The sequence below is a fragment of the Urocampus carinirostris genome, chromosome 11 (genome assembly GCF_059441175.1).
Source record: "Urocampus carinirostris isolate Australia breed hairy pipefish chromosome 11, RoL_Ucar_1.0, whole genome shotgun sequence".
Classification (NCBI taxonomy): Eukaryota; Metazoa; Chordata; class Actinopteri; order Syngnathiformes; family Syngnathidae; genus Urocampus; species Urocampus carinirostris.
In genome coordinates this window covers 25,087,371-25,110,824 of record NC_142359.1, presented here as the reverse complement: position 1 = coordinate 25,110,824, position 23,454 = coordinate 25,087,371, and the positions used below count along the sequence as shown (strand labels likewise).

General features: G+C 40.6%; 2 protein-coding genes across 3 annotated transcripts in view; one reads left to right on the top strand and one right to left on the bottom strand.

Moving 5' to 3' along the window:
- The window catches only part of rell1 (RELT like 1), a 35,900-nt gene extending 31,751 nt beyond the window's left edge, over nucleotides 1-4,149 (top strand). Inside the window, exons 9-11 of one of the 2 annotated variants that reach the window (XR_015852083.1) lie at nucleotides 1,660-1,751; nucleotides 1,824-1,921; nucleotides 3,445-4,149. The gene's annotated coding sequence lies outside the window, so the exon portion shown is untranslated. Of the gene's footprint in view, nucleotides 1-1,659; nucleotides 1,922-3,444 lie in introns of both variants that reach the window. The other variant, XR_015852082.1, reaches the window with a different exon arrangement.
- A 2,854-nt stretch (nucleotides 4,150-7,003) lies between these two features.
- Nucleotides 7,004-21,936, bottom strand: LOC148356891 (uncharacterized). The gene is made up of 3 exons (XM_088347518.1): nucleotides 21,699-21,936; nucleotides 10,605-10,657; nucleotides 7,004-7,889 (listed from the first exon to the last, which is right to left on the bottom strand). Exons 2-3 carry the CDS (start codon nucleotides 10,634-10,636, stop codon nucleotides 7,181-7,183), a joined length of 741 nt encoding a protein of 246 aa, XP_088203644.1. The 5' UTR covers nucleotides 10,637-10,657; nucleotides 21,699-21,936; the 3' UTR covers nucleotides 7,004-7,180.
- Between the last annotated feature and the right edge of the window lie 1,518 nt (nucleotides 21,937-23,454).

Below are 23,454 nucleotides of genomic sequence, written 5' to 3'. Positions count from 1 at the left end.
ACTGGACTGTGTCAGAAAATTGGAATATTGTGATAAAGTTCTTTATTTTCTGTAATGCAATTAAAAAAACAAAAATGTCATACATTCTGGATTCATTACACATCAACTGAACTATTTCAAGCCTTTTATTATTTTAATATTGCTGAATTTGGCTTACAGCTTAAGAAAACTCAAAAATCCTATCTCAAAATATTAGAATATCATGAAAAAGTATACAAGTAGGCTATTCAACTAATCACCTGAATCATCTAATTAACTCGAAACACCTTGCGAGGGTTTCCTGAGCCTTAAAAACACTCAGCTTGGTTCAGTAAACTAAATCACTGCTGATCTGACTGCTGTCCAGAGGACCATCATTGATACCCTCCATCAGGAGGGTAAGACACAAAAAAAAAATTCTCAAAGAGCAGGCTGTTCACAGAGTGCAGTTTCAAAGCATATCCACAAAAAAGTCTGTTGGAAGGGAAAAATGTGGCCGGAAACGCTGCACAACCAAGAGAGATGACCGCAGCCTTAACAAAATTGTGAAGAAGAGCCGCTTCCAGAATTTGTGGGAGCTTCAAAGACAGTGGGCTGAAGCTGGAGTCCAGGTATCAAAAGCCACAGTTCACAGACGTGTCCGGGAAATGGGCTACAATAGCCGTATTCCCATGGTCAAGCCACTTCTGAACTCAAGACAACGGAAGAAGCGTCTGACTTGGGCTATGGAGAAGAAGCACTGGACAGTTGCAGAGTGGTCCAAAGTCCTCTTTTCAGACGAAAGCAAGTTTTGCATTTCATTTGGAAGTCAAGGCGCCAGAGTCTGGAGAAAGGCTGGAGAAGAGCAAAATCCAAGTTGCTTGAAATCCAGTGTGAAGTTCCCACAGTCAGCAATGGTTTGGGGAGCCATGTCAGCTGCTGGTGTTGGTCCACTGTGTTTCATCAAGTCCAGAGTAAATGCAACTGTGTACCAAAAGATTTTAGAGCACTACATGCTTCCATCTGCTGAAAAGCTCTATGGAGATGAGTATTTCATTTTCCAGCATGATCTGGCACCTGCCCACAGTGCCAAAACCACCAGTAACTGGTGCACTGACCATGGCATCACTGTCCTTGATTGGCCTGCTAATTCCCCTGACCTGAACCCCATCGAGAATTTGTGGGGTATAGTTAAGAAGAAGATGAAAGACACCAGACCTACAAATGCAAATGAGCTGAAGGCCGCTATCGAAGCATCCTGGGCATCAATAACACCTCAGCAATGCCACAGGCTGATTGCCTCCATGCCACGCCGGATTGATGCAGTAATCCGTGCAAAAGGATTCCCAACCAAGTACTGAGTGCATCAATGGACATTTTCAAATGTTTGATTTAGTTTTGCTGTTATAAAATTATTTTTTTTACTTGGTCTGAGGAAGTATTCTAATATTTTGAGATAGGATTTTTGATTTTTTTTCAGCTGTAAGCCAAAATCAGCAATATTCAAATAATAAAAGGCTTGAAATAGTTCAGTTGATGTCTAATGAATCCAGAATGTATGACATTTTTGTTTTTTTAATTGCATTACAGAAAATAAAGAACTTTATCACAATATTCTAATTTTCTGAGACAGTCCAGTATATATGTATATATATATATATATAAACAAAATCATCAGGACTGACCAAGATAATTCTCCAGGGCACAGTCCAAGAGGGCAGGAGGAGAGGAAGACCAGAAAAGAACTTTGCTGACAAGATTAAGGAATGGACTGGTGCCAATAACATTGCTGTGTAAGTTGTACACGCAAGTAAAATATTTTGACCAACCTATGCACATATATTTAAAAAAGATTTTTCTAAAAGGCATTATGTCAACAAAACACTCTTGACACACAAAAGCACCAAGAAGCAGAGGCCTTCTATTGGCAACAAACATGAAGTTCTCCAAATTCTAAAGGAAGGTAACAGCATTTTTTATGAAACATATTTGTTTTCCAATAATATCCACATGAAGGCAACAAAATATCCTCTGAAGTAAAGTCAAGTCATGTTTATTTGTATAGCCCTTGATCACAAGAAGTCTCATAGAGCTTTACAGACTATTATTACACTACGGGTCATTCATAAGCTACAATTCATACGTGTGTTTTAAGCCTAGCCTTAAACCGTTCCACTGAGGTTGCAGATAGAATTGCAGAGGGCAGAGAGTTCCCAGCACCGGGGCTCGAATGGAGAACGCATTTGAACCTGTGGATTTCTTTCTGGCTCTTGGGATTACTAGTAGACTAGCATTTTCCAAGCAAAGGCTGCCAGCAGGAAAATAGGGGAAACTAAATCTCCATCTTTGTCCCCAACCTGTAGTGTCCCCTCTGACTATTGCCTGGTGTTGCCTAAATATCCATCAACTCTCATATCAACCTCTTCATCCTTACTTGGACAGTCAAGAGCACAAAATTGATGATTCTTCATCAGCCAGTTTTTCATCTCATGAAACCTTTATTTTCCTTTCTTAGCACACTCACTTTTTCCTTTGGTAATGTTTGCTTAACCATGTTTGTTTGTCTCGCAGACTTTTTCTTATTGCCCTTTTTCTTAGTGCATAGTTTTGAAACGATCAGAATCGACATTTAATTTTTAATACAGCCTGCCAAACAAAACTAGCAAAAATATAATCATATTATATCCTCACATTATTAACATACAGTAAGTGAATAATTCACCTATTTGGACACAATGAGATTTTTGCCTATATTAGGTTCCCATGGAGTGTGTCCTTCCCCCATCGCTCGTCTTTTTTTTTTCTTTATCGAAAAGTTTGTTGACTCCCTCTAGCTTCACCGTGGGACTGAGTGTTAGCCGCGACTGGCGCTAATGAGTACCTTTGGGCTCTCGTGCTTAAGCCGAGTTTCAAGTGTCGGTTTTCAGGGGAAACGGAAGTCTTACTTTCCAGTCAGTTTCACTTATCAGGATAACTGGGCCACTAAAAAATCGACCATTTTCTGGAACAATTCCCAAAAGCGACAGGTCCAGAAAGTCAGATGCAGTGATCCCTCTACTCCCAACGACTGTATTTAGAAAAAAAACGGTCTTCGACCCAAAAATGAATTTAATTTTATAGCGGTATTCAAATGAAAAATCTGAACTTGAACAAACCCAAACTTAGTTGACCAATGATGCGGCTGTGTGAGATTGGCAGCCATCTTGGCTACCGGTTAGCATCATTTTGAGAGCGATAGTCTGACAGCACGTGCTGATAATTGAGTTTTATTAAGTGTCCTTTGGGACCCATCGGCAAAAGAAAGTAAGTGATAAGGGGAATAAAATGAGTGAGAATAACCATCAAGTTGAAGAAGGAAATGATTGCCAAATTACGAGAATAACGATACAACAAAGATAAAGTAAATGCTTTCAAATTTTGGAGATTATTCTCCTAACCAAGTTACATCTTTATTATCTAAATATTTAAACAATGATCATTGTTTAGGTGCAGTACACCTTTTTTCATCCATCTATCCATCCCTCCATTTTCTTCCGCTTATCAGTGGTGTGGTCGCTGGGGCAGCAGTCTCAGCAGGGAAGCCCAGACCTCCCCATCTTCAGCCACTTCACCCAGCTCATCCGACGGGATCCCGTTCCCATGTCAGCTTAGAAACATAGTCTGTCCAGCGTGTCTTGGGTAATTCACGGGGGCTACTGTCGGTGGGACATGCGCGGAACACCTCCAGAGGGAGGCGTCCAGGAGGCATCCTTATCAGATGCCGGAGCCACCTCAGCTAGCTCCTCTCAATGATGTAGAGGAGCAGCGGCCCTACAGAGTCCCTCTGGGATGACTGAGCTTCTCACTTTATCTCTATGAGAGAGCCCAGCCACCCGACGGAGGAAACTCACCTGTATCCGGGATCATGTTCTTCTGGTCGCGATCCACAGTTTATGACCATAGGTGAGGAACGTAGATCGACCGGTATATTGAGAGTTTCGCTTTTCGGCGAACCAGTACAGGGTCCTTAGACGGCTGGCGCTGCAATGATCCGTCTGTCGATATCCCCTCCCATCCTACCCTCACTTGTGAACAAGACCCCGCGATACTCTGGTATCTATGGTTGTTAGGCTATGCAATTTATTCACATTCTGGTTATTTAGGTTTTTTATGAACATATTCATTTTTTTGGGTATATATATATATATATATATATATATATATGGTTGCTTAGGTACAAATTTAATATTTTATTTTTTATGGTTGTTTATGTGTATGTTTTTATTCATGATTGTCATGTAGACGCTTTGTTAATATTTTCGGTATTTGTGGTTGTTTAGATACAAATTTTTATTCTATTTTAGTTACTCATTTTTTCTGATGTTGACTATATAGTTGTTTAAGGACATGTTTTATTTTATTTTTGCACATTAATGGTTGCTAAAGTACACCTTTATTCATATTTTGACTATTTCTATTGGACAATACTGAAACTATCTACCTTGAGACTTAATTGGGGATTATTTTGATGCAGTTCAAACGTCATTACACTACTTTTCATTACACTATTGTTACAGTTCACTATTCTTTTTCATCTCCCTATTGGTATAACCTAGTGCTTAGAAACTGGCCTATCCTATAAATGTTTTGACGATTTATCCTGACAGTCTTATCTTTTTTTCTCTCTTTAAAGTTTTTATCACATGTTTTACCTGGTGTGTCATGTCTAATCTCTTTGCATACAATGTTTCACCACATTGATATCAATGACTGTTCTATTTATGGTTGTTAACATACACATCTAATAAATACTTTATGCATTTCTTGTTGTCGGAGTACACATTTTATGAATATTTTGGGTATTTATAGTTGTTTTGAGTACACATTTTCAGAATGTTTTGGGGATTTATAGTTGTTTAGGTACATGTTCAAATAATGTCAGTATTAGGTACCGGTTGTCTTCATGTTTTGGATATTTATGTTTTTGTAGATGCATGCTTTTTTCTATTTTGGAGATTTATGGTTGTTTATACAGAAATTTTAGTAATATTTGGGGTATTTATGGCTGTTTATGTTCATGTTTAATTCATCCATCCATCCATTATCTGCACAGCTTATCCTGAGTAGGGTCACGGGGGTGCCGGAGCCCATCCCAGCTATCCTCGGGCAGTGGGCAGAGGACACCCTGACCTGGTTGCCAGCCAGTCGCAGGGCACATAGAGACAGACAACTCACTCATTCATTCACACCTAGGGACAATTCAGACTAGCCAATTAACCTGAAATGCATGTTTTTGAAATGTGGGAGGAAACTGGAGTGCCCGGAGGTAACCCACGCAAGAACGGGGAGAACATGCAAACTCCCCACAGGAAGGTCCGATCTCCTGTCTTCAGGACTGTGTCGCACACGCGATACGTGCTAACCACTGCTCCGCCGTGCTGCCCATGTTTGATTCATATTTCGGATATTTATTCTAGTTAAAGTACAAGTCTAATGTAATGGGTATTTATCATTGTTTAGGTACCTGTTTTATTCACATTTTGGATATTAGTGGTATTTTGAGGATCTGTTTGTTTAGGTACACATTTCGTTTATGTTATATATTATATGTTATATGAATGCATAGAAACACATAAAAATGTATCCTTTGTATAGGAAACAATGTTTTGGTTGTCAAACGCTGATCCTGTATGGATTATGGTCCAGTGCTGAGGCATCACTGTAATCAAATGGATTAACAGTTGCGCCAGATAATTTTTTTCCCCTCAAACTTTTCAACGTGTCCAAAAAAGCTAAAACGTAATTATTTTAAAAACAAAATTATCAGCCATTTTAAATGAAAAATTATAAAAGTCATCGGTTGTTCAAATACTATAGTTGGAGTTTCGCACTTTGGAATTTGTAAAAATACGAAAAAACAAATTGAGACACGAAGGTTGTTCAAATGTTTTGCATTATTGCTATTATCATTAATATTTTGGCTATTTTGGAATGCATAGGAAAGTAGAAAAATAAATCCCTTGATTATGTTTGGAAAAATAATGTTCCAGTTCTCTAAGCTTTTGGTATTCCAACACTGATCCCGAATGGATTGTGCTCGAAATACCGTGTTATGACTGCATAAATGAAAATCAATGATTAAATGAAAATTTAAGCGTGCTCCTTATATACGGTGAAATCCAGTGGAAAAGATTGAAAATGCATGCAGTGTTTATGCGTGTGCGTTACTCCAGTATTCTACCGTATTTGTGCAATGATTGTTCAATTTAAACCATCGCTGACCTGAATCACAAAACGTTGTATGCAATGGGAATCAAATCCGGGTCACAGCAGTGAGAGCGCAAAGGCCGTTTCATCATCACCTACACCAAAGAGTTGTTTCCCTTGTCGTGCTTCTTTGTGGTTTTTTAATATCTTTCAGGGCAAGTGTGACGACTAGATAAAATCAAGTGTGTTTTCGTATGTCATTTGCATATCTGGTGGTCTAGTGCAGTGGTCAGCAACCACTGAACCATCGCTGCACGGAAAGAAAATAAATGACTTCATATTTTGCTTGGACTGCGTTTGAGTATACACGCATTTTCTTTCACCCAAATAAAACTCAAAAGTTTGGGTGCACATTGTATCAAGGTCTTATAGTAGTAATGATTGATCAGTCAACAAACATCGCTGACCTAATTTGCTCTGCATCAGATGCTACGGGAATTGAACCCGGGTAGCGGCAGTAAGTGTGCCGAACTCTAGCCAAAGGGCCATAAGGATTCTAGATCACAAATCGCCTCTACTCCTCCCGAGTGCTCACAACCTAAATATGGATATTCGGGTTTGCTCCGGGCTCGGTCCCTCAAATCAAGTCAATTGGTTGGGCTTCAGTTGAGTTAAATTTTAGTACCCTGGGGCCTGGTTCAGGCTAGATTTTTTTGGGGGGGCCCCGATCTTAACTCTACCGTAAGTGTATGAGCAACCAAAAACTATGGTAACTCTTATTATAGTTTTAATTCCATGCGCAATTTAGTCCAGTGGACCTTATCCAGTGTATGAAAAATATACGACAAAAGACTTTTTTTGGTGGTGCTCCTTTATAGTGCAGATAATACGGTAAATACAGAAATTCTTGATGGGGCGAGAAAATGCTGACTCCGTGATTGTTTTTCGCATTTTGTGCCCGTTGACTGGAGTGCTTCGACACTTCCGACAGTCTCATCCGCTTTACACCGTGTAAACGCTTCAGGCTGTGATTCAGTCAGTCTGCCTCCTCCCCGGCAGTGGCGGCCTCCAGGGCGGCGAGCGCCTCGGCGACCATGGAGTCGGTGACGCTCCCCTCGCCGTTTCGGGGTTCGTCGTCCTCATCTTCGCTTTTGGCCACCACGATGCCGCTCTCCACCGTGGACACGTCGGCCGCTTTAGCCCTGCGCTCTTGTCGGGTGTCGGCCGACCACAAACTGGCGGCACTGGTCCGGATGTCCACCGACAGGACGCTCTCCTCGTCCCCGGTGTCGCACGGGTACTCGGGCGTCCCACCCACGCCCTCGTCCACCTCGTCCGCTGACGAGCTCCCGTCGGGACCGGCTTTCAGTCCTCCAAAGAGCCTCGGGTTGTCGTAGGCCTTAAAAGCGGGGTACACTGGCACTTGGCTATGCCGGTGATCCCGCATCACCCATTGGGGCCCCAGAGCGTCCGGTTGGATGATGTAGATGCCGCCCTCTGCTGGGGGGGCGCTGGCCTGCAGGTAGGGCTGGCTGCTGGGCGGCAGTCCGGCATTCAGCCTGGCATTAACGTGGTTGCGTTCCGCCTCCCGTCTTAGGCTGCTGTCACCTGTGATGCTGTAGGCCAGGTTGTGGAAGCCCTCCTTCTGAATATTGGCCCCGAGGGCCCCTCGGGAAACGTCGTGCGTCCGGTAGAGGGAGTCTGTTTTACTCGCGTCCGGCGCCGCCAAAGGGTCGGACACGTAACTGAAAGATAAAAAAAAAACGTCAGCGGAATCTTACTTAGTGGAGTCACAAACGTGATAGAACAAGCCTTTTACAATTTGAGCTATATATATTCCGCAATCCATGATCCCCTATTGCATATTGCTGCGAGCGAAGGACGGCAGAGAAGATTTTTGATGGGCTACGAAGTTTTTTTTTTTTTTCCATTATTACCGCCTTACATGAAATGCACAGTTATGGCCACGATTCATTATCCCCAATCCCATATTGCAGCGAGCGGGTCCTGGCAAAGCGCACTTTTTTTGGGCCTGGAGGCTCTTTTTTGCCCTTATTTCCTCTCAAAATGAATTGTTCACATGTGACCACGGTCCATTATCCCCAATCCTATATTGCTGCAAGTGGTGGCTGGCAGAGCGCATTTTTGTTAGGCCTGTTGGCTCTTTTCTGCCGCAATTCATTATCCCTGATTGCCTATAACTGGGAACAGGGTCTAACAGAGCGCAATTTTGTCTGGATGTGTTTCATTCTGGGCCACCTAAAATGGACTGCATGGCTGTGGCCGCATAACCATTATTTCCAATCCCACACTGCTGAGAGTTGGGACCATCAGAAAGCTCTTTTGCCGGGAACCAAATGAAATGCACACTTGAGGCTGCAATCCACTATCCCCCATAAATTATTGCTCAAAGTAGGAGACTCAAAACACTTTTCTACTGGCGCAATTCAACAAAAATGAACTGCACCATTTTGGCCGGGATCTATTATCCCCAGTCGGCTATTGATGAGAACGGGTGAATGGAGAGCAGGTTAGCCTCATGCGTGATAGCTCTTTTTTCAGTACTTCCTACCTGAAATAAACTGTACCCATGTGGTTGCGATTCATTATCCATGGTCAACTATTGCTGTGAGTTAGGCCGACAGAGTAGATTTGTGTCTTGTATGTTGACTTTGTTCTTTCAGTCTAAAATATACAGATCCCATGTGGCAGCAATTTTCACCAGTCAAGGGAGAACAGTACTCTTCATTTCGATCCAAACTGGTTTTAGTAATAGCAAAATGATAGTGACGGCCACACTGGCTGCTACTGAGTGCATTTTTCCTTTGGCAGCCAGATTAATTTCCAACAGACTGTCGGAGGTGGCGTGTTACTGGCGTGTTTTTCACAGCCATGTCCTGCTCCTGGTGTTTGTTTTCTCCTCGGCCTTGCAATCCTCGCTTCCTCAGCAGAGCTTGTCCATCTTGCTTCTCTCCGGGTGTCTTTTCGTGTGATTCTACTCCCTCTCTGCTGCTTTCTTTGTTTTCATCAGGTTTTATTCTGGAACAGGTGTTTTCCTACCTTCTAAGTGAGAGGACGCACGGGGTCCTCACAAACAGAAATGAGTCTGATAAAATGGTCATTTTCTGTGTAGTATACATTTGTCAAAATCAGTGTTAAGCTAGTTCTATTTTGATCATCGAACACTTCTATTTGTGGTCACAGTTTGCATGATTATGATTATTCTCCATCCATGATCGTGCAGGACAATTATGTTGGTGTTTCTTGATTACCACACGGTTTAGAGTTGGTGTACTTTATGTAACCTAGGAGATTCTTAATTTAAAAAAAGCCTCTGGGTTGGAACAGGCTGTTAATTTGTACATCTTGAGAGTTTATATCGCCCTCCCCTGTTCTCCTTGCAAGCTAAAAATTAATTCCTTTTGTTTTATCTCCTTAGTTTAAGTTTTTTTTAAGCTATAAACTTAAAATTATCTTAACCTCTTAATCTCGCTTTCCTCTTGGCAAAACTGAAAAAGGTAGTTACTAGTTTGGTGTATACTGTGTTAGGAAATTTTCCAAAATATTAACCTTAATTTTTCAATGTACAAAACAAATCCCAAGTTCTGAAACCTTCTATCCACAAAATAATCACTTTTCCCGAAATAGCAATTTGTTTTATGGCCTTAACTTTGCAGTTTCACACAAGAGATTTGCCAATAATCTGCACTCCGGTTTCCTCCCACATTCCAAAAACATGCATTTCAGGTGAATTGGCCGGTCCAAAGTGTCCCCCCGCCCACTGCCCGATGATTGCTGGGATGGGCTCCAGCACCCCCGCGACCCTACTGAGGATAAGCGGTGCAGCTGATGAGATGAGACATACAAAATAATCACACACACTTCTGTGTACTGAGCATTAGTATGTAATTTTCAATTTTTCAAAATTGGGACAAATTAGGACCCACATCGAACCTTGATTCAGTTTAACGGTAAATCAACAAAAATTAACTCTCAAACCGAAGTTTTAGAGATTATTGCAAACTATAGGCAATCCTAAAATTGATAGGCGATTCATTTTACAATTCATTAGCTACGGCTCAGCTGTGGTGCCTCTAAACAACATTAATATTTCGTTCTTGGTATGACCTCTTGTCATTATTTGCTTGTTTGTTTTCGGCTATTCTTGACTCACTCTGTGCCGTAATCACACTGAGAGAGACAATTCATTCTTCGGCAAGCACCTTATTTGCATATAACCCACAGCACATCCCATTGTAATTTTCATTTTATTGTCTACCCTGCCCTGATTCCTCAAATACCCATTTTTCCTTTGGGCTTACCCGTATATCATTACGAGTCTCTCGATGGAAATGTGATGATTAAAAGATACAGCGGATAGAGATAACCTGCTTGACACCTAGGTACAATTAAAAGAAAACCCCAAGCGCTCTTTTTAAAAATAAAAGCCAACTGTTTACCTTTTCATCATCCGGCAACATCGACACCCCATTTGGATAGCTGGGTGATGAGGCTGCGGAGAAACAAAAATAATGAAAAGTAGAAATGGGCGATTTCTTGAAATTGCATGTGAAAGCAAAAAGGCTGAAAACATTTGGTACTTTTGAACATATTTATATTTGGCAAAAATTTCCTTCTTCAACTCGTTCTCATTTTCTTTTTTTCTTTTCCTTCTCACCAACTTTTTTAGGATCCGTCATTATTGGGTAAAAAAAAGTAAATAAAACTACATACAATCTACACGATTTCTCTCAAAATAATGCTACCCAAAGAGTAGAGTGGCCAAAATGGCTGTTCATCTCACTCACCGTGCGTTTGGCTGTGTTAGGATTCCGATTTTTCTCCCAAATACAGAAGACAATTATTTAATCGAATACAGAATCGTTTGAGTACGGAGGTATCACTGTACTGAAATGTATTGTGAAATACTAAAAACCTGATTAAAATGCTAGAAATTATGAAAAAATACCAAAACATCCAAAGAAATGTACTGAAAAGCACAAAATAGCTGAATGGTAGTAAAACGCACTGAAAAGAAGTTAAAAGTATTATTAATTACTAAAAACTAATATAAATACAAGAAAAAACAAAATCGAAAACATCCTTAAAAGCACTGGAAAGTAATACAAATTATTAAAAAGTGTGAAAACTTTGTGAACATTTTGAGAAAGTACTGAAAAAAAAAATTGTAATACATCCTATAAAGCAATGAAAAGTATGACAATGTATGACTATTACTGATATGTACAAAAAAAACATGACATGCACTGAAAAAGTAGTCAAATGTATTGTCAAGTATACAAATCAAAAAAAGTACGAGAAAGTACTAAAACCCGTGTCAAACTCAAGGACTGTGAGACTAAGAGGAGAGAAGCACAAGAGAAAAAATTACCTGCATCTCATTAAACAATTACTTGCAGTTTTCAATAAGTCCACTGGATGTCTTTGAAGCCAGGAGCCACTCACAGATTACCTACCGTAGCAGTATTTGCTGACTAACAATAATCAACCAGAGAACATTGAGGATCCCATCTCAATATTGTTTTTCGTAAAATAAATAAAAGTCAAAGACATGCTGTTGAAAGAAATATATAAAGTAAAAAATAAAAATAGCACATGAGTATAATATTTAGGAAATCTAACGCCAAATTTCCATATTCAGGTAAACCTTTTCTTTAAAAAATAAGGGGGGGCGGACTTTGAAATCATCAATTCAATCATTGTAATTCTTTGTTTGATATTTTTCTCACTTTCCAGTCCGTACGAGTTTGCCCCAGTTAAATAAACTGTAATGAAAACTAATTCAATAGTTTTTTTTTTTTTTTACAAATGCCCAGTCGATAATCACTACAAGAGATTAAATCTTTATGATTTATAATCGAATCGCATACCCCCAAATTATAATTCAATTGGGAACCGCCAAAAAGACCCCCCCAAGCCCTCCAGGTTAGGTACACTTTTCATGCCATTAGTTTAATAGTCCGGCCTTCATGAGAATGCTTTCTGCCATGAGGCCCCCAAGCGAAAGGGAATTCGACACCCTCGTACTAAAACATCCTAAATAGTAATCAAAAGTATGACAAAGTGCTAAAAGGTACTGAAAATAACTAACAATTACTAAAAAGTACTAAAAAGGGTAGGAAGTAACGACAACCGTACGGCATAGGAATTTAGGGTATGAACACTTTTGCAACATGACACCTATTGACTGTAATGTTATCAACAACAACGTTACGCTGTTATCAAAGACAACTCGGAGAACAAGTTCCAATAAATGTGAAATTGTGGATGATTTCAAATTTAGGGAAAACCCACAGACCCAGGATTGAGTTTCACGTGTTCAATAAGAAACCGCTAAAAATCCGGTCGCGATAAAAAGAAGAATAGCCCGTCGGGTAACTCAATATGACCGCCTATCTGTGCAGTTGCATCACCAGATCCGTGATGGCCGTCTTCTTGCTCAGCCATGAAGTAAACAGTAGATCGTAAAATGTCATTCCCAAGCCTGGGGGGGGGAGACGGTGTTGATGTGGGCGCGTGGGGCCCCGCTTGGGAAAGTGGGTAAACTGGTCAGACCTCCGCCTCACTCTCGGCTGTGTTTTTCCGCAAATAAAAATTACGTCTTGTTCTATTGCAGACTTTGATCAGGCTTCTTATCAGCTCCGGAGCTTTTATCATCGAACTGAAATGTTGAGACCGCGCTTCATGATGCTTGATCGACTTCTTCCTGCTTCTGATATCAGGGGTTTGGTATATTAATTCGGTTCTTAAAATCATTCTAAAATAAAAGACTCAAGGACATTCAAAGCCCATTCATTAAAAGAAGAAATCCAGTGCGACCCATGTATTTTGTAGATCCACAAATATATCTGCGGTTCACATTTGCGATTTTTAATCTCGCGTGTCCATTTGTAAAGACAAATGATATTTAGATCTAGGGTGAATCGCAAATGTATTTATGGATCTGAACCATACTTGTGTAAATATTTTAGAGACAAATTTCTTTCTGTACACGTGTTGGGTAAAATTACGGTATTATGTAGCTTACATTTTCAGTTGCAGGAAATTCTGCCTATTAGAATTTACCACTGGGAAATGCTAGCCTAATTTTTTTTTGCATGGCCCCCCCATATAAATGTCCATAAATTATATCTAATCTTGCACTAGAGGTAAGATCCAGCCCACGGGTATAGAAACCCAAACCAGCCCAAGCTGGGTTATTACCAATATCCTTGATTTCAGTGACCGAGCCCGAAGCAAACACGGATTTTCATATTTTAGTTGTGAGGACTCGGGAGAAGGAAGGAATGGTGATTTTGACTCCGCCCCCTCTAAGTCCGACAGTGATTATGAGCATGCGCCACATAGCGTATACGCTGCCGAGCGCATGCACCGTCAAGCGTGCAAGCTGCTCTGCGCGGATCCTCCGCAAAGAAAGAGAAACAGAACATATGATGGGTGGATAGTTAAAAAAACAAAGGCAGTGAGAGCGAAGCCCGGCCTGAACCGGAACGTTAGATTGACATTTTGGGGCCGAACCAGAACGTAATGATTTATGTTTTAGGCCCGACCGACCTGAATTTCGGGCCGGGTCTAGGCTTGGGCCTACGATCTTACCTCTATCTTGCCCTAATACACATTTCCTAGTACCCTTTTTAGTTGTAGCATGTACTTGTTCTCTTCTCTGAGACCCATGGGGGGCTATGACACGTCATTGGATAATGCCATTAAAACTAATGCCAGCTGCTGTTAATCACAAAAGAAGAAGAAATGCAATGGCAATGCGAAGCCACCAGAGATCTGTGTCGGCTTTATTTTTTAAGCAAATTTATTTTGCACAGTAACAATTTCAAGCATTTTCAAGGATTTCAGGCACCTTTAAGAACTCGGTAAGGATCTGATCCAAGACGTCACCCAGTTATTGAACAAAGTTACGGACCACCATGATGTTGAACAGTCAAAAGAAAACTAAGTGATGATTACTCAACCATTGGTATTTTTTTAAGTGACAGTGTGTTATATTTAGTGCCTCCTTGTTGTACAAATACTGTCATTCAGTAAAAATCTTTGATTTGAATACAAGGCAAAAATACACGAACTTGCATACCAATGCTAATTTTTATCATAACAAAATCATTGGTTGAGACATCTGTATTTCTTTTTCACAGTGGAATCCTCACTTAGGTTGCCACCATGCTTGTTGCTCTGTGGCACTGGCCTTCGCTCGCACCATTTTTTTTTAAATCAACTCTTGCATTGGTAGACGTTTGGAAATTAATAGCATCAGGCTAGTAGGCATTAAGGGCGGTGTCCGGAATTTGAAAATGTGTTACTCTCTGCTGCCATCTCCTGGCTTAAAGTCATGATTGCAGCCTCAGTCAGATTATTCATGGGTTGCGCATGTTTTAGATGAGTGGGATAAGCTCTTCTTTTTGGAGTTTGACTGTATTTGAAACAGGACTTTTCTTTTACCATTTTATTGCTACTGCGCATAAACAAAAAACTGGGATGACAAGCATTAAGTCACTCTGCGACCTTCCCCCTTCTCCCTCCTTTCCTCCCACCTAGTATGTTGCACGTTCCGGACAGTGTTGGGCACGTAAAAAGCTAATTTGTTATAGTTACTCACTACTTCTTCAAAAAGTAACTGAGTTAGTAACGAAATTATTATACATTAAAAGTAATTAGCTACCAGTTAACTATTTCCATTACTTTACTTTTAAATAACAACCAGCAGTAAACCATATAAAATGAGTTTAATAAATTAAAAATATATATTTATGAAAAGAAAAACCCAAAGAAAACATACACAGAAAATAAAATGTATTAATATACACAAAAAGATAAATACAAAACTATTTAACCCTTTAAAGCAGATTTAAAGTGAAAAACACAGAAAAAAGGCGTCTCTGAGGAAACAAGCTGTTTGTTGGTGGGGGCCGAGTCCTTTTGTTCACTTTAGAGAGTTTTGTTCGCGAACGACACAAGTCAGTTGCTGTAGCATCCACCAATGACAACTGCACTTGCGCTTTAAAATATAGGGCTCACATTTTCACCTTTTGCTTTCGGCCCATTACTGATCACAGCATTTGTAATTGGTATCTAACTGAATGGTAGTCACTATTTTGAATGATCTGAAAAGACGTGAAGTAAACAACCGGAGGGGGTTCGGGGGTGGGACTGGTGGATAACCGCGCCGATGAAAACGGTGTCAGGTTTGCGGGGCACACCGCCGTTATCGTTCTGCAGCGAAAGTGATGCACAGCTTTTAACAGTAACGCTGTTGTAAGGCGGAAAAAAATAATTAGTTAGATTACCTTGTTACTGAAAAATAGTTCCGTTTCACAATGGTGTTATCTATTCATCCATCCACTATCTGCACCACTTATCCACAGTAGGGTTGCGGGGGGGCTGGAGCCCATCCCAGCTTTCTTGGGCAGTGGGCAGGAGACACCCTGAACTGGTTGCCAGCCAGTCGAAGGGCACAAGAGACGGTTCACTAACTCGCTCATTCTCACCTAGGGACAATTTGGTTTGGTCAATTGACTTGAAATGCATGTTTTTGGAATGTGTGAGGAAACCAAGGTGCTCGGAGGAAACACACGCAATCACGGGGAGAACATGCACACTCCGCAAAGGAAGGCTGGGAGCTGGATTTGATCTTATGACCTCAGAAATATTTCCCCTGACGCGCTAACCTCTGAGCTGCCGCCCATTTTAGAATCAGTCTTTCAAAAAAGTTTTTTGGTTCTAAATCCTCTTTCATCCTCAGAATGTCATCTTTTTAGAGAAAAAGATTTTGTAATCTATTGCTCTGCTCGATAAATGATGAATCATCAAATAAAACATTTTATTTACATCAGAAGGAATAATCATTGCTTACAATTTGGTGCCTATTGCAAAATTCTAGGATACATGTGAACAGTATCATTTGACAAAAATAAAGTACTAAACCATTGTGAAATTTTACATTTTTATAGGGGTGGGGTGTTTCGATTTCCACACGTCTATTGAATATTACTATAATTGATAATATTAAGAAAAACTGTTCATTCTGCCAACCACCATTTGATATTTTGTGGACTGGTGTATTTGAAAATATTGTCGATATGAAATCTTCATTTACTGCCAACGCAAAGCAGAAAACACACTTGATCATTCAGATTCAATAGTCCTTTTGTGTGAAGCCTCTAAGCAACAAGACGGTAGCGCAGGGCATCTCTTCTCGATATCTTGTTACTCTGTGAAGAACAGCTAAATATAGTGAAACTTATATAATGACTGGGAGATGGTGACTGGTTTAAAATGCAACTGATCTGTTTTTATCACAGCTTTTTGAACAATGCAGCAATAGATGAATATGATGTCTTAACCAGACTGTCCAAATGATGTTACTGCCTTGTGCCGTACATGAGCGTCCTTTTGACCAAAAAAAACCTCGGGCGGGAGCGTGCTGAAAGCTTTCAAATAGCTGGCAGCCCGAATTTATCCACAGCGGCTGCTGTGTCTCCAACAGAGACGACGTTGTGCTTCTCTCCCACGGACCTCGACCTCTCCCTCCAGCTCTTGTTGTACTTGGAATAAGTACATATGCTCCAGCAACAATCATTACGCAATTGTTTTGACTCTCTTTAAGTGTGATATTGATTCTTACTTTACTTTTCTAATAGCTGTACTATTTATTGTTGCTTTTGCTAACTGAAATTCAGGACTTGGATGAAACTTTAAACCATTTTCGATCCCCTCTGCCCAGTCTGGAGGACATTGCCGGATTGGCTACCACGGCACAACCTTAGAGAGGGTCATTAACACAGCCCAGAGAATCACAAGCTGCTCTCTGCCGAGTCTGGAGGACTTTGCCGGCTCCCAATACCGTAAAAAAACTCACAGAGGGTCATCAACACAGCCCAGAAAATCACAAGCTGCTCTCTGACCAGTCTGGAGGACATTGCCGCTTCCAATACGGTAGCACAACCTTACAGAGGGTCATCAACACAGCAGAGAAAATCACAAGCTGCTCTCTGCCCAGTCTGGAGGACATTGCCGGCTCCCAATACCATAGCAAAACCTTACCGAGGGTCATCAACATACCCCAGAAAATCTCAAGCTGCTCCCTGCCCAGTCTGGAGGACATTGCCAGCTCCCAATACAGTAGCAATACCTCACAGAGGGTCACCAACACAGGCCAGAAAAGTACAAGCTGCTCTCTGCCCAGTCTGAGGGACATTGCCTGCTCCCAATACTGTAGCAAAACCTTTCAGAAGGTCATCAACACAAACAAAATCATGGGCTGCTCTCTGCACAGTCTGGGGGACATTATTAACATTTTTGAAGACTCCTTTTACCCCAGCCACCACCTCTTTGACCTGATGCCCTCTGGCAGATGCTACGCTTCCTTTAAGCAAGGACTAACAAGAATATAATACATAATAATAAAAGACCAGCTCAGTAGCCTAGATGGCAGGGCGCCCGCATTAGGGGTTGGACTGAGCGAGGGGGCTGGGAATCCCCTCCTCTGTATCAATCTCCCAAAAAGAGTCAGAAATGACTCTAGCCACCTCCCTCCCACTAGGGGGATATGGCTGCGGTATATATAATAATAATAATAATAATAATTTCCTTGTATTGTCATTCTGTGTAACAATGTACACAGAACGAAATGTCGATTGCACCTGACCCGTTGTAGCGAGCCGATGCAGCCGCAGCCAACAGAGGGCGCCGCCGACCACTTTTTAAGTCTTAGGAATGACTCGGTCGGGGCGCGAACCACCGACCTCCCAGTCTCAAAGCGGGCGCCTTACCATCTAGGCTACTGAGCTGGTATATATATATATATATATATATATATATATATATATATAATATATACATAATCATAAGCCCAAAGTGAGAAGGCTGAACAAGAATATTTAAGTGCCTATAACTCTATATTTTGCAGGCAGGATTTTTCAATATCAGAACAATATAGATAGATAAACAACCCTCACCCCCCAAAACACAGATCTTAAGCCTGTGTCTGATTAAAATGTCAGTCATTACTTCCGGGTTGGGCTGGCTTCTCTATCACTGACTTATCTTTTTTATTATCCACCTGTCATTGTTGTTTTTTGACTCGCTGCCTCTCTAAGTACCACAGGTCTTAAAGATGTGCTGCTGCTATTATTCAAGGCCCAATTTTCCCATCAACTCCTAAAAAAAATCTGTCAATGAAGGAAAATTGTTGGTCAATGCAACCTCTGCAGACACAGAAATATAAAAGATGTAAATGTTTTTACAGTCTTGTTTGATTTAGATTTTGTTACAATAGACGGGCTTCATGTGCCGTGCGTTCGCGCTGCACAGTCCCCGTTGCAGCCTACCTGCACAGACCACTCGGCGGACCCAGAGAACCGGGTGCGTGGTGGGGGCCGGGGTCAGCTCAAACCACCTCTCCTCCTTCTAAAGGCTCGCAAATAAAATATGAAATTTCGGGCTTGCTTAAGGCACGGTCCTGCAAATCTAATTGAAGAGTTGTCCGACCTTTCTAAATGATGTCCTGCTTTCTATCTAATAATCAGCTTTGGCTGTAAATCTGTGACCAAATCCATTTCTTTTTCTTCTTCACCCAGTTTGGGTGATAAAAACACTATTATAATACCAAAAGATATATTTGCTTGTGCAGCTTGCCCTCTAGTTCGGTTGGAACAATCACTTTGATGCTTTACCGCCCACTAGCTGACGTTTCTTTACACTTTCTAGCTGGCCCTCTTCCACCAACTCAAAATCTGATTGGCTAAACCAACAGCTTTATCCAACACTGATGTTTCGCCTTGGGGCCTTCGGAAGTCTTTGTGAAGTCCACCGGGCAGATTACTGACCCTAGCAACAAGTAATGGCTGAAATGTCATTTGGTTAAATGCTTATATATGAAAGCACACACCTGGAAGCAGTGGAACCAAGGGAAAATCAATGTAAAGAAGCTGAAAGACCATTGGCCCAACGCTGTTGAAATTATTCTATGAATTAATATTTTTTTTTGTTGTTCTATGGTTCTAATGCACAAACTCATAGCAGTCTCACCTGTTTATCCTAATATTCTTATTTTATTTTTTCCCTAAAGTATTTTCTGACATGTTTCTCCTGGATTGCCACGTCTTATCTCGTAAACAATGCTCATGACTTTATTTTAGGCAAATCCAGTTCTGATTTTGTAATGATGTCATCCACTAAAGATGAAAAACACAAACAGGAGCTCATCAGTCTCGTTTTATATCCTGCCTGCTGCAGGTTCTTCAACCGCCAAGAGTAAATAGGATTTGCATCCACTCTCCATGGCTTGTTTGGTCAAACAAGCTCCCGTGCAGGGCGGAGTCCACCAAACTGGAGCGTTAAGTGGAGATGGGCGCCGCCCGGTCGCCATCTTGGTCTGATGGTCTGACGGTCTGACGGGGCCAATGCAGGTTGCGGGAATGTTGACCGTGTTGGGCAAACACAGCTCAAGGCCGCATACGCTCACTTTCCAGGTCAATATTAAATACCATTCATTCATTAACTTTCCTAATGACAAGTATTGACTGCTTAATAATAACAGAATTAGAATAGTCATTATTATCATTACTACCAGAGTAATAAACATTGCTTTCAATGAAATTAGACACGGCACTCCAGGAGAAACATTGAAGAAAAATAAGATAAAAAAGAATATTAGGATAGATCTGTAGTGCATGTAGACCGGTCTAAACAATAGTGCAACAACATTAGGAGCAACTTATTGAAAAAATAAAAGTAGGGAATACAATTTGAATAAATACATCGCCAATATCTTTTTTCACAGTTTTGTGTTTTTGTTTAGAGTGGTGATGGCCCTAGGAAAGAAACTTTCTCCGAGCTTGTTAGTCTAAAGGGATCTGTAGCTTAATATGTATGTAATATACTGGTATGCGATCTTGGATTGATTTGGATGAATATAGGAAATACATCGTGAATCAAATCTCATGAGAAACATGTAACTTTATCACACTTTTATTTTGTTCAGACGTTTAAAATAATTCAGTTTATTGTATCTGCAGTGATACGTTGGGACTCGAACGACTCTGTATTCAAACAAATCAGTGTCCACCTACTTTTGCTCCGGTATTCCAACAACAATTCAAAACTTGAACAAACCCAAACAAAGCCGAAAACACTTAAACACAACGGAACGCCCGGTCGAGTGAGATGAGCGGCCATCTTGGCTACGCGGGAAGCATCATTTCGAGAGAGATCGTCGGTCCTAAAATACGTGTTGAGAATTTACATTCATTTAGTGAGCTTTATCGCGGAAATTTGCAGCTCAAACACCTAAAGACACCTGAAATCATGGCTGAGTTTGATGAGTGGCCATCTTGGTTACTCCAAAGCATCATTTCAAGAGTGATTGTTCGTCCAAATACTTTGTGTTGAGAATTTGTTGTCATGCAGTATGTTTTATTGTTTTTAGTACAATAATAAAGGCTTTCAAGAAACTTGGTGAGAAGGGGAAGGAAAATATAGAGCAATGATCCAGTTGAAGATGGAAATTATTTCCGAATATGAGAGCCATAAAACCGCTGCTTGTTTCAGATTTTTATCATGTTTAATCTTTATTATTACCACACGTGTCAACCTCCATGGCTCCATGCCCGTACAAACTGTCATATTTTCCCGTATAAAACACAAAATAATCGTACACTATATCTTTTTTTTTCAGAATGATGCATGATGGGAAATCCCCAGGCGGCAGACGCATGCAATTGACAAATTTGCGTTTTTCCGTACAGATTTCCTTGTACGTCGTACTCTTTTTTTTTTAAATGCATAAAAAACGTACTTTGTACGGCAAAACCGTACAGGTTGACAGGTATGTTATTACCCTTACAAACAATTATCATTGTTTAGATATCCGTTTTATTCATATTTGGCATATTTATGGTTGTTAAAGCATAAGATTTTATCGCACACTCTATTTTTCTACACAAAAACACGATCAATCTCCATTGTAATGAAAAAGACACAAAAAAAATGTGAAAATCTAATGCGATCATTAAAGCAGTTTATTCACAGTTTAACACAAATAAACCAGTTGTAGACTGGAATAGTAGTCTATAGTCAATATTCTTTGTTGTTGTTTGGATTTAAAATAGCAATAATTTCTTCTTTAAATCCGTAGGCGTTTCTAAGGGGAGAAGTCTAACGCATAGAGTGGTAGTTTTGGTGAATATGTAGGTAAATTTTTAACTTATATTTTGGGTATTTATGCTTGTTTAGGTACACAATTTAATATATTGGGTGTAAATGGTTGTTTGGGTTCACGTTTAAATAATATTTGGGCTATTTTATTTTGCGTAGGAACCTTTCAAAATAAATCTCATGACTCCGTATGGTAACAAATGTTTCGGTACTCGAACAATTCAGTGGACTGCAAGTCAAATGTGATTGCTTCTCACACAACGATAAAAGAAATAAACCTTGCAGCTTCTTGATGAGTTTGAAAAACAAAAAGGTCTTTATGTGAAAGACTGAGCAAAAAAAGAAAGAAATAACCGCTTTTGACCTACCTGTTGCGCTAGAAGAAGGTGTGGCACTTCGCTCTAGGTCAGGTGTCCGAAAAGCAACTTTGCTTCTTAATTTCTTTCGGTAAACCACGCGGACTTCTCTAAACTTCCATGGGAAAGCATCCCAATCCCTCGGCTGAAGTAGTTTAGGTCGCTAACAAGTCCTAGAATCTTCGGTCCCATGTTCAAGACCCGAACAAGTCCGGAGAACGGGGATGACTCACGAGTCAAGTGGACTCCTGTGAAGTTGGAGAGAGTCAAGTGCGCGCATTTCCTGTCAACAAAATAAAACGTCATCTGAAAAAAACACGCGTTCGAAATGAGACTTCTGAGGTTTAAATTTGAGAAATAAAGAAATCGGTTATGTTTTTCTTTATTTAATTGAAATTTAAAACCCAAGACATTCACACACACTTGAATAACTTCTAACGTCAACAATGTATTTTTTCAAACTAATATTCAAGACACGCATTAAACATTTTGATTTACGAGCATTTTTTTGATGTTATCAAACTTTTTTTCTGTTATGAAATTGTACTTCTTTATGTCTCACCTACTTCCTTTTATCTCAATTGACAAAAAGCAAACATACCTGAAGACGTGGGACGGAAAAACTGGTTTCCACTGTTTACAGATGCAAATGGTTGTCCTTGAAATGATAGTACATGTTTTCTTCATCGTGGCATAATTCTGTCTATGTATAAAATGACGTTCCATTAGTCCCAAAATACTGCTGATACGCAGTTTGTCAATGTCATGCGGCGTTCCTTAGTGTTTTGTGTCATTATTACTTTGTGTACATGTCAAGTGTCGCTCTTGTGTATGTTAACTTTTGTGAAAATGTTACATGACCTCTACCTGAACAACAACAGGTGAAACGTGTACATATACAACGAGCGATGAACACCAAATGAGCAACAAGACTTGACATATACAAACATCGCGACACACAATAATAACAGATGCCACATGAGGTTGTCATACTTCACGTCAACAAAATTGTGGTGTCACAACAAGAACAGAAGTAGGACCCAGATGCGTGACATTACTCACAAGTTAGTTACAAGAAATATAGAGGAAAGGCAGCGCCCGCGATCCGGTACTCGCTGGACGCGGAAACAAGCCACTCACGTGATCAGAGCGTGTTCTGAAAGCGGAAGTGGACCTTCCGGAGCGGGAGATCGTAGTGTAGTTAGACGGAAAAACAAGTTGTTAGCCGGAACGGGAGATCAGAACGTGGTTGGGGTCAAAAAACGGGTCGTTAGCCAGGACGGGAGATGAAAACGTGGTTGGGGTCAAAAAACGGGTCGTATCAGGAGACAAACGGGGAAATCAGGAACGGACAAGTGGAAAATGGGTGACAAAACGGGAACGACGGGAGTCAGAGTCAAAAATGCTTGCCTTGTGAAAACAGAGGTTCGCTGATGGACTGACAACAGGTGAGTGAAAGGACTGAGCTTAAGTAGGACGGGGATCCAATCAGGTAACCAGCAACAGCTGGCGCCAAACGAGCGGGCACAGGTGAGTGTAATGAGAAATCATGACATGTGGCTCTAATGGGAACCCAAACTAGTTTATAGACTGTGCTACCGTTGAGTTAATTTAGCGCTGTCTCTTTAAGCCCGTGCATATCGTAAGTTGTAACCAATCAGAACGGCTTTACATTTTTTCCTAGAAGTAAACGGAAAATTGAAGTCCACACACAAATATGAAGATTTTTTTTTTTGTATTTGAGTTTCGACGCAGATTTTGTGAATTA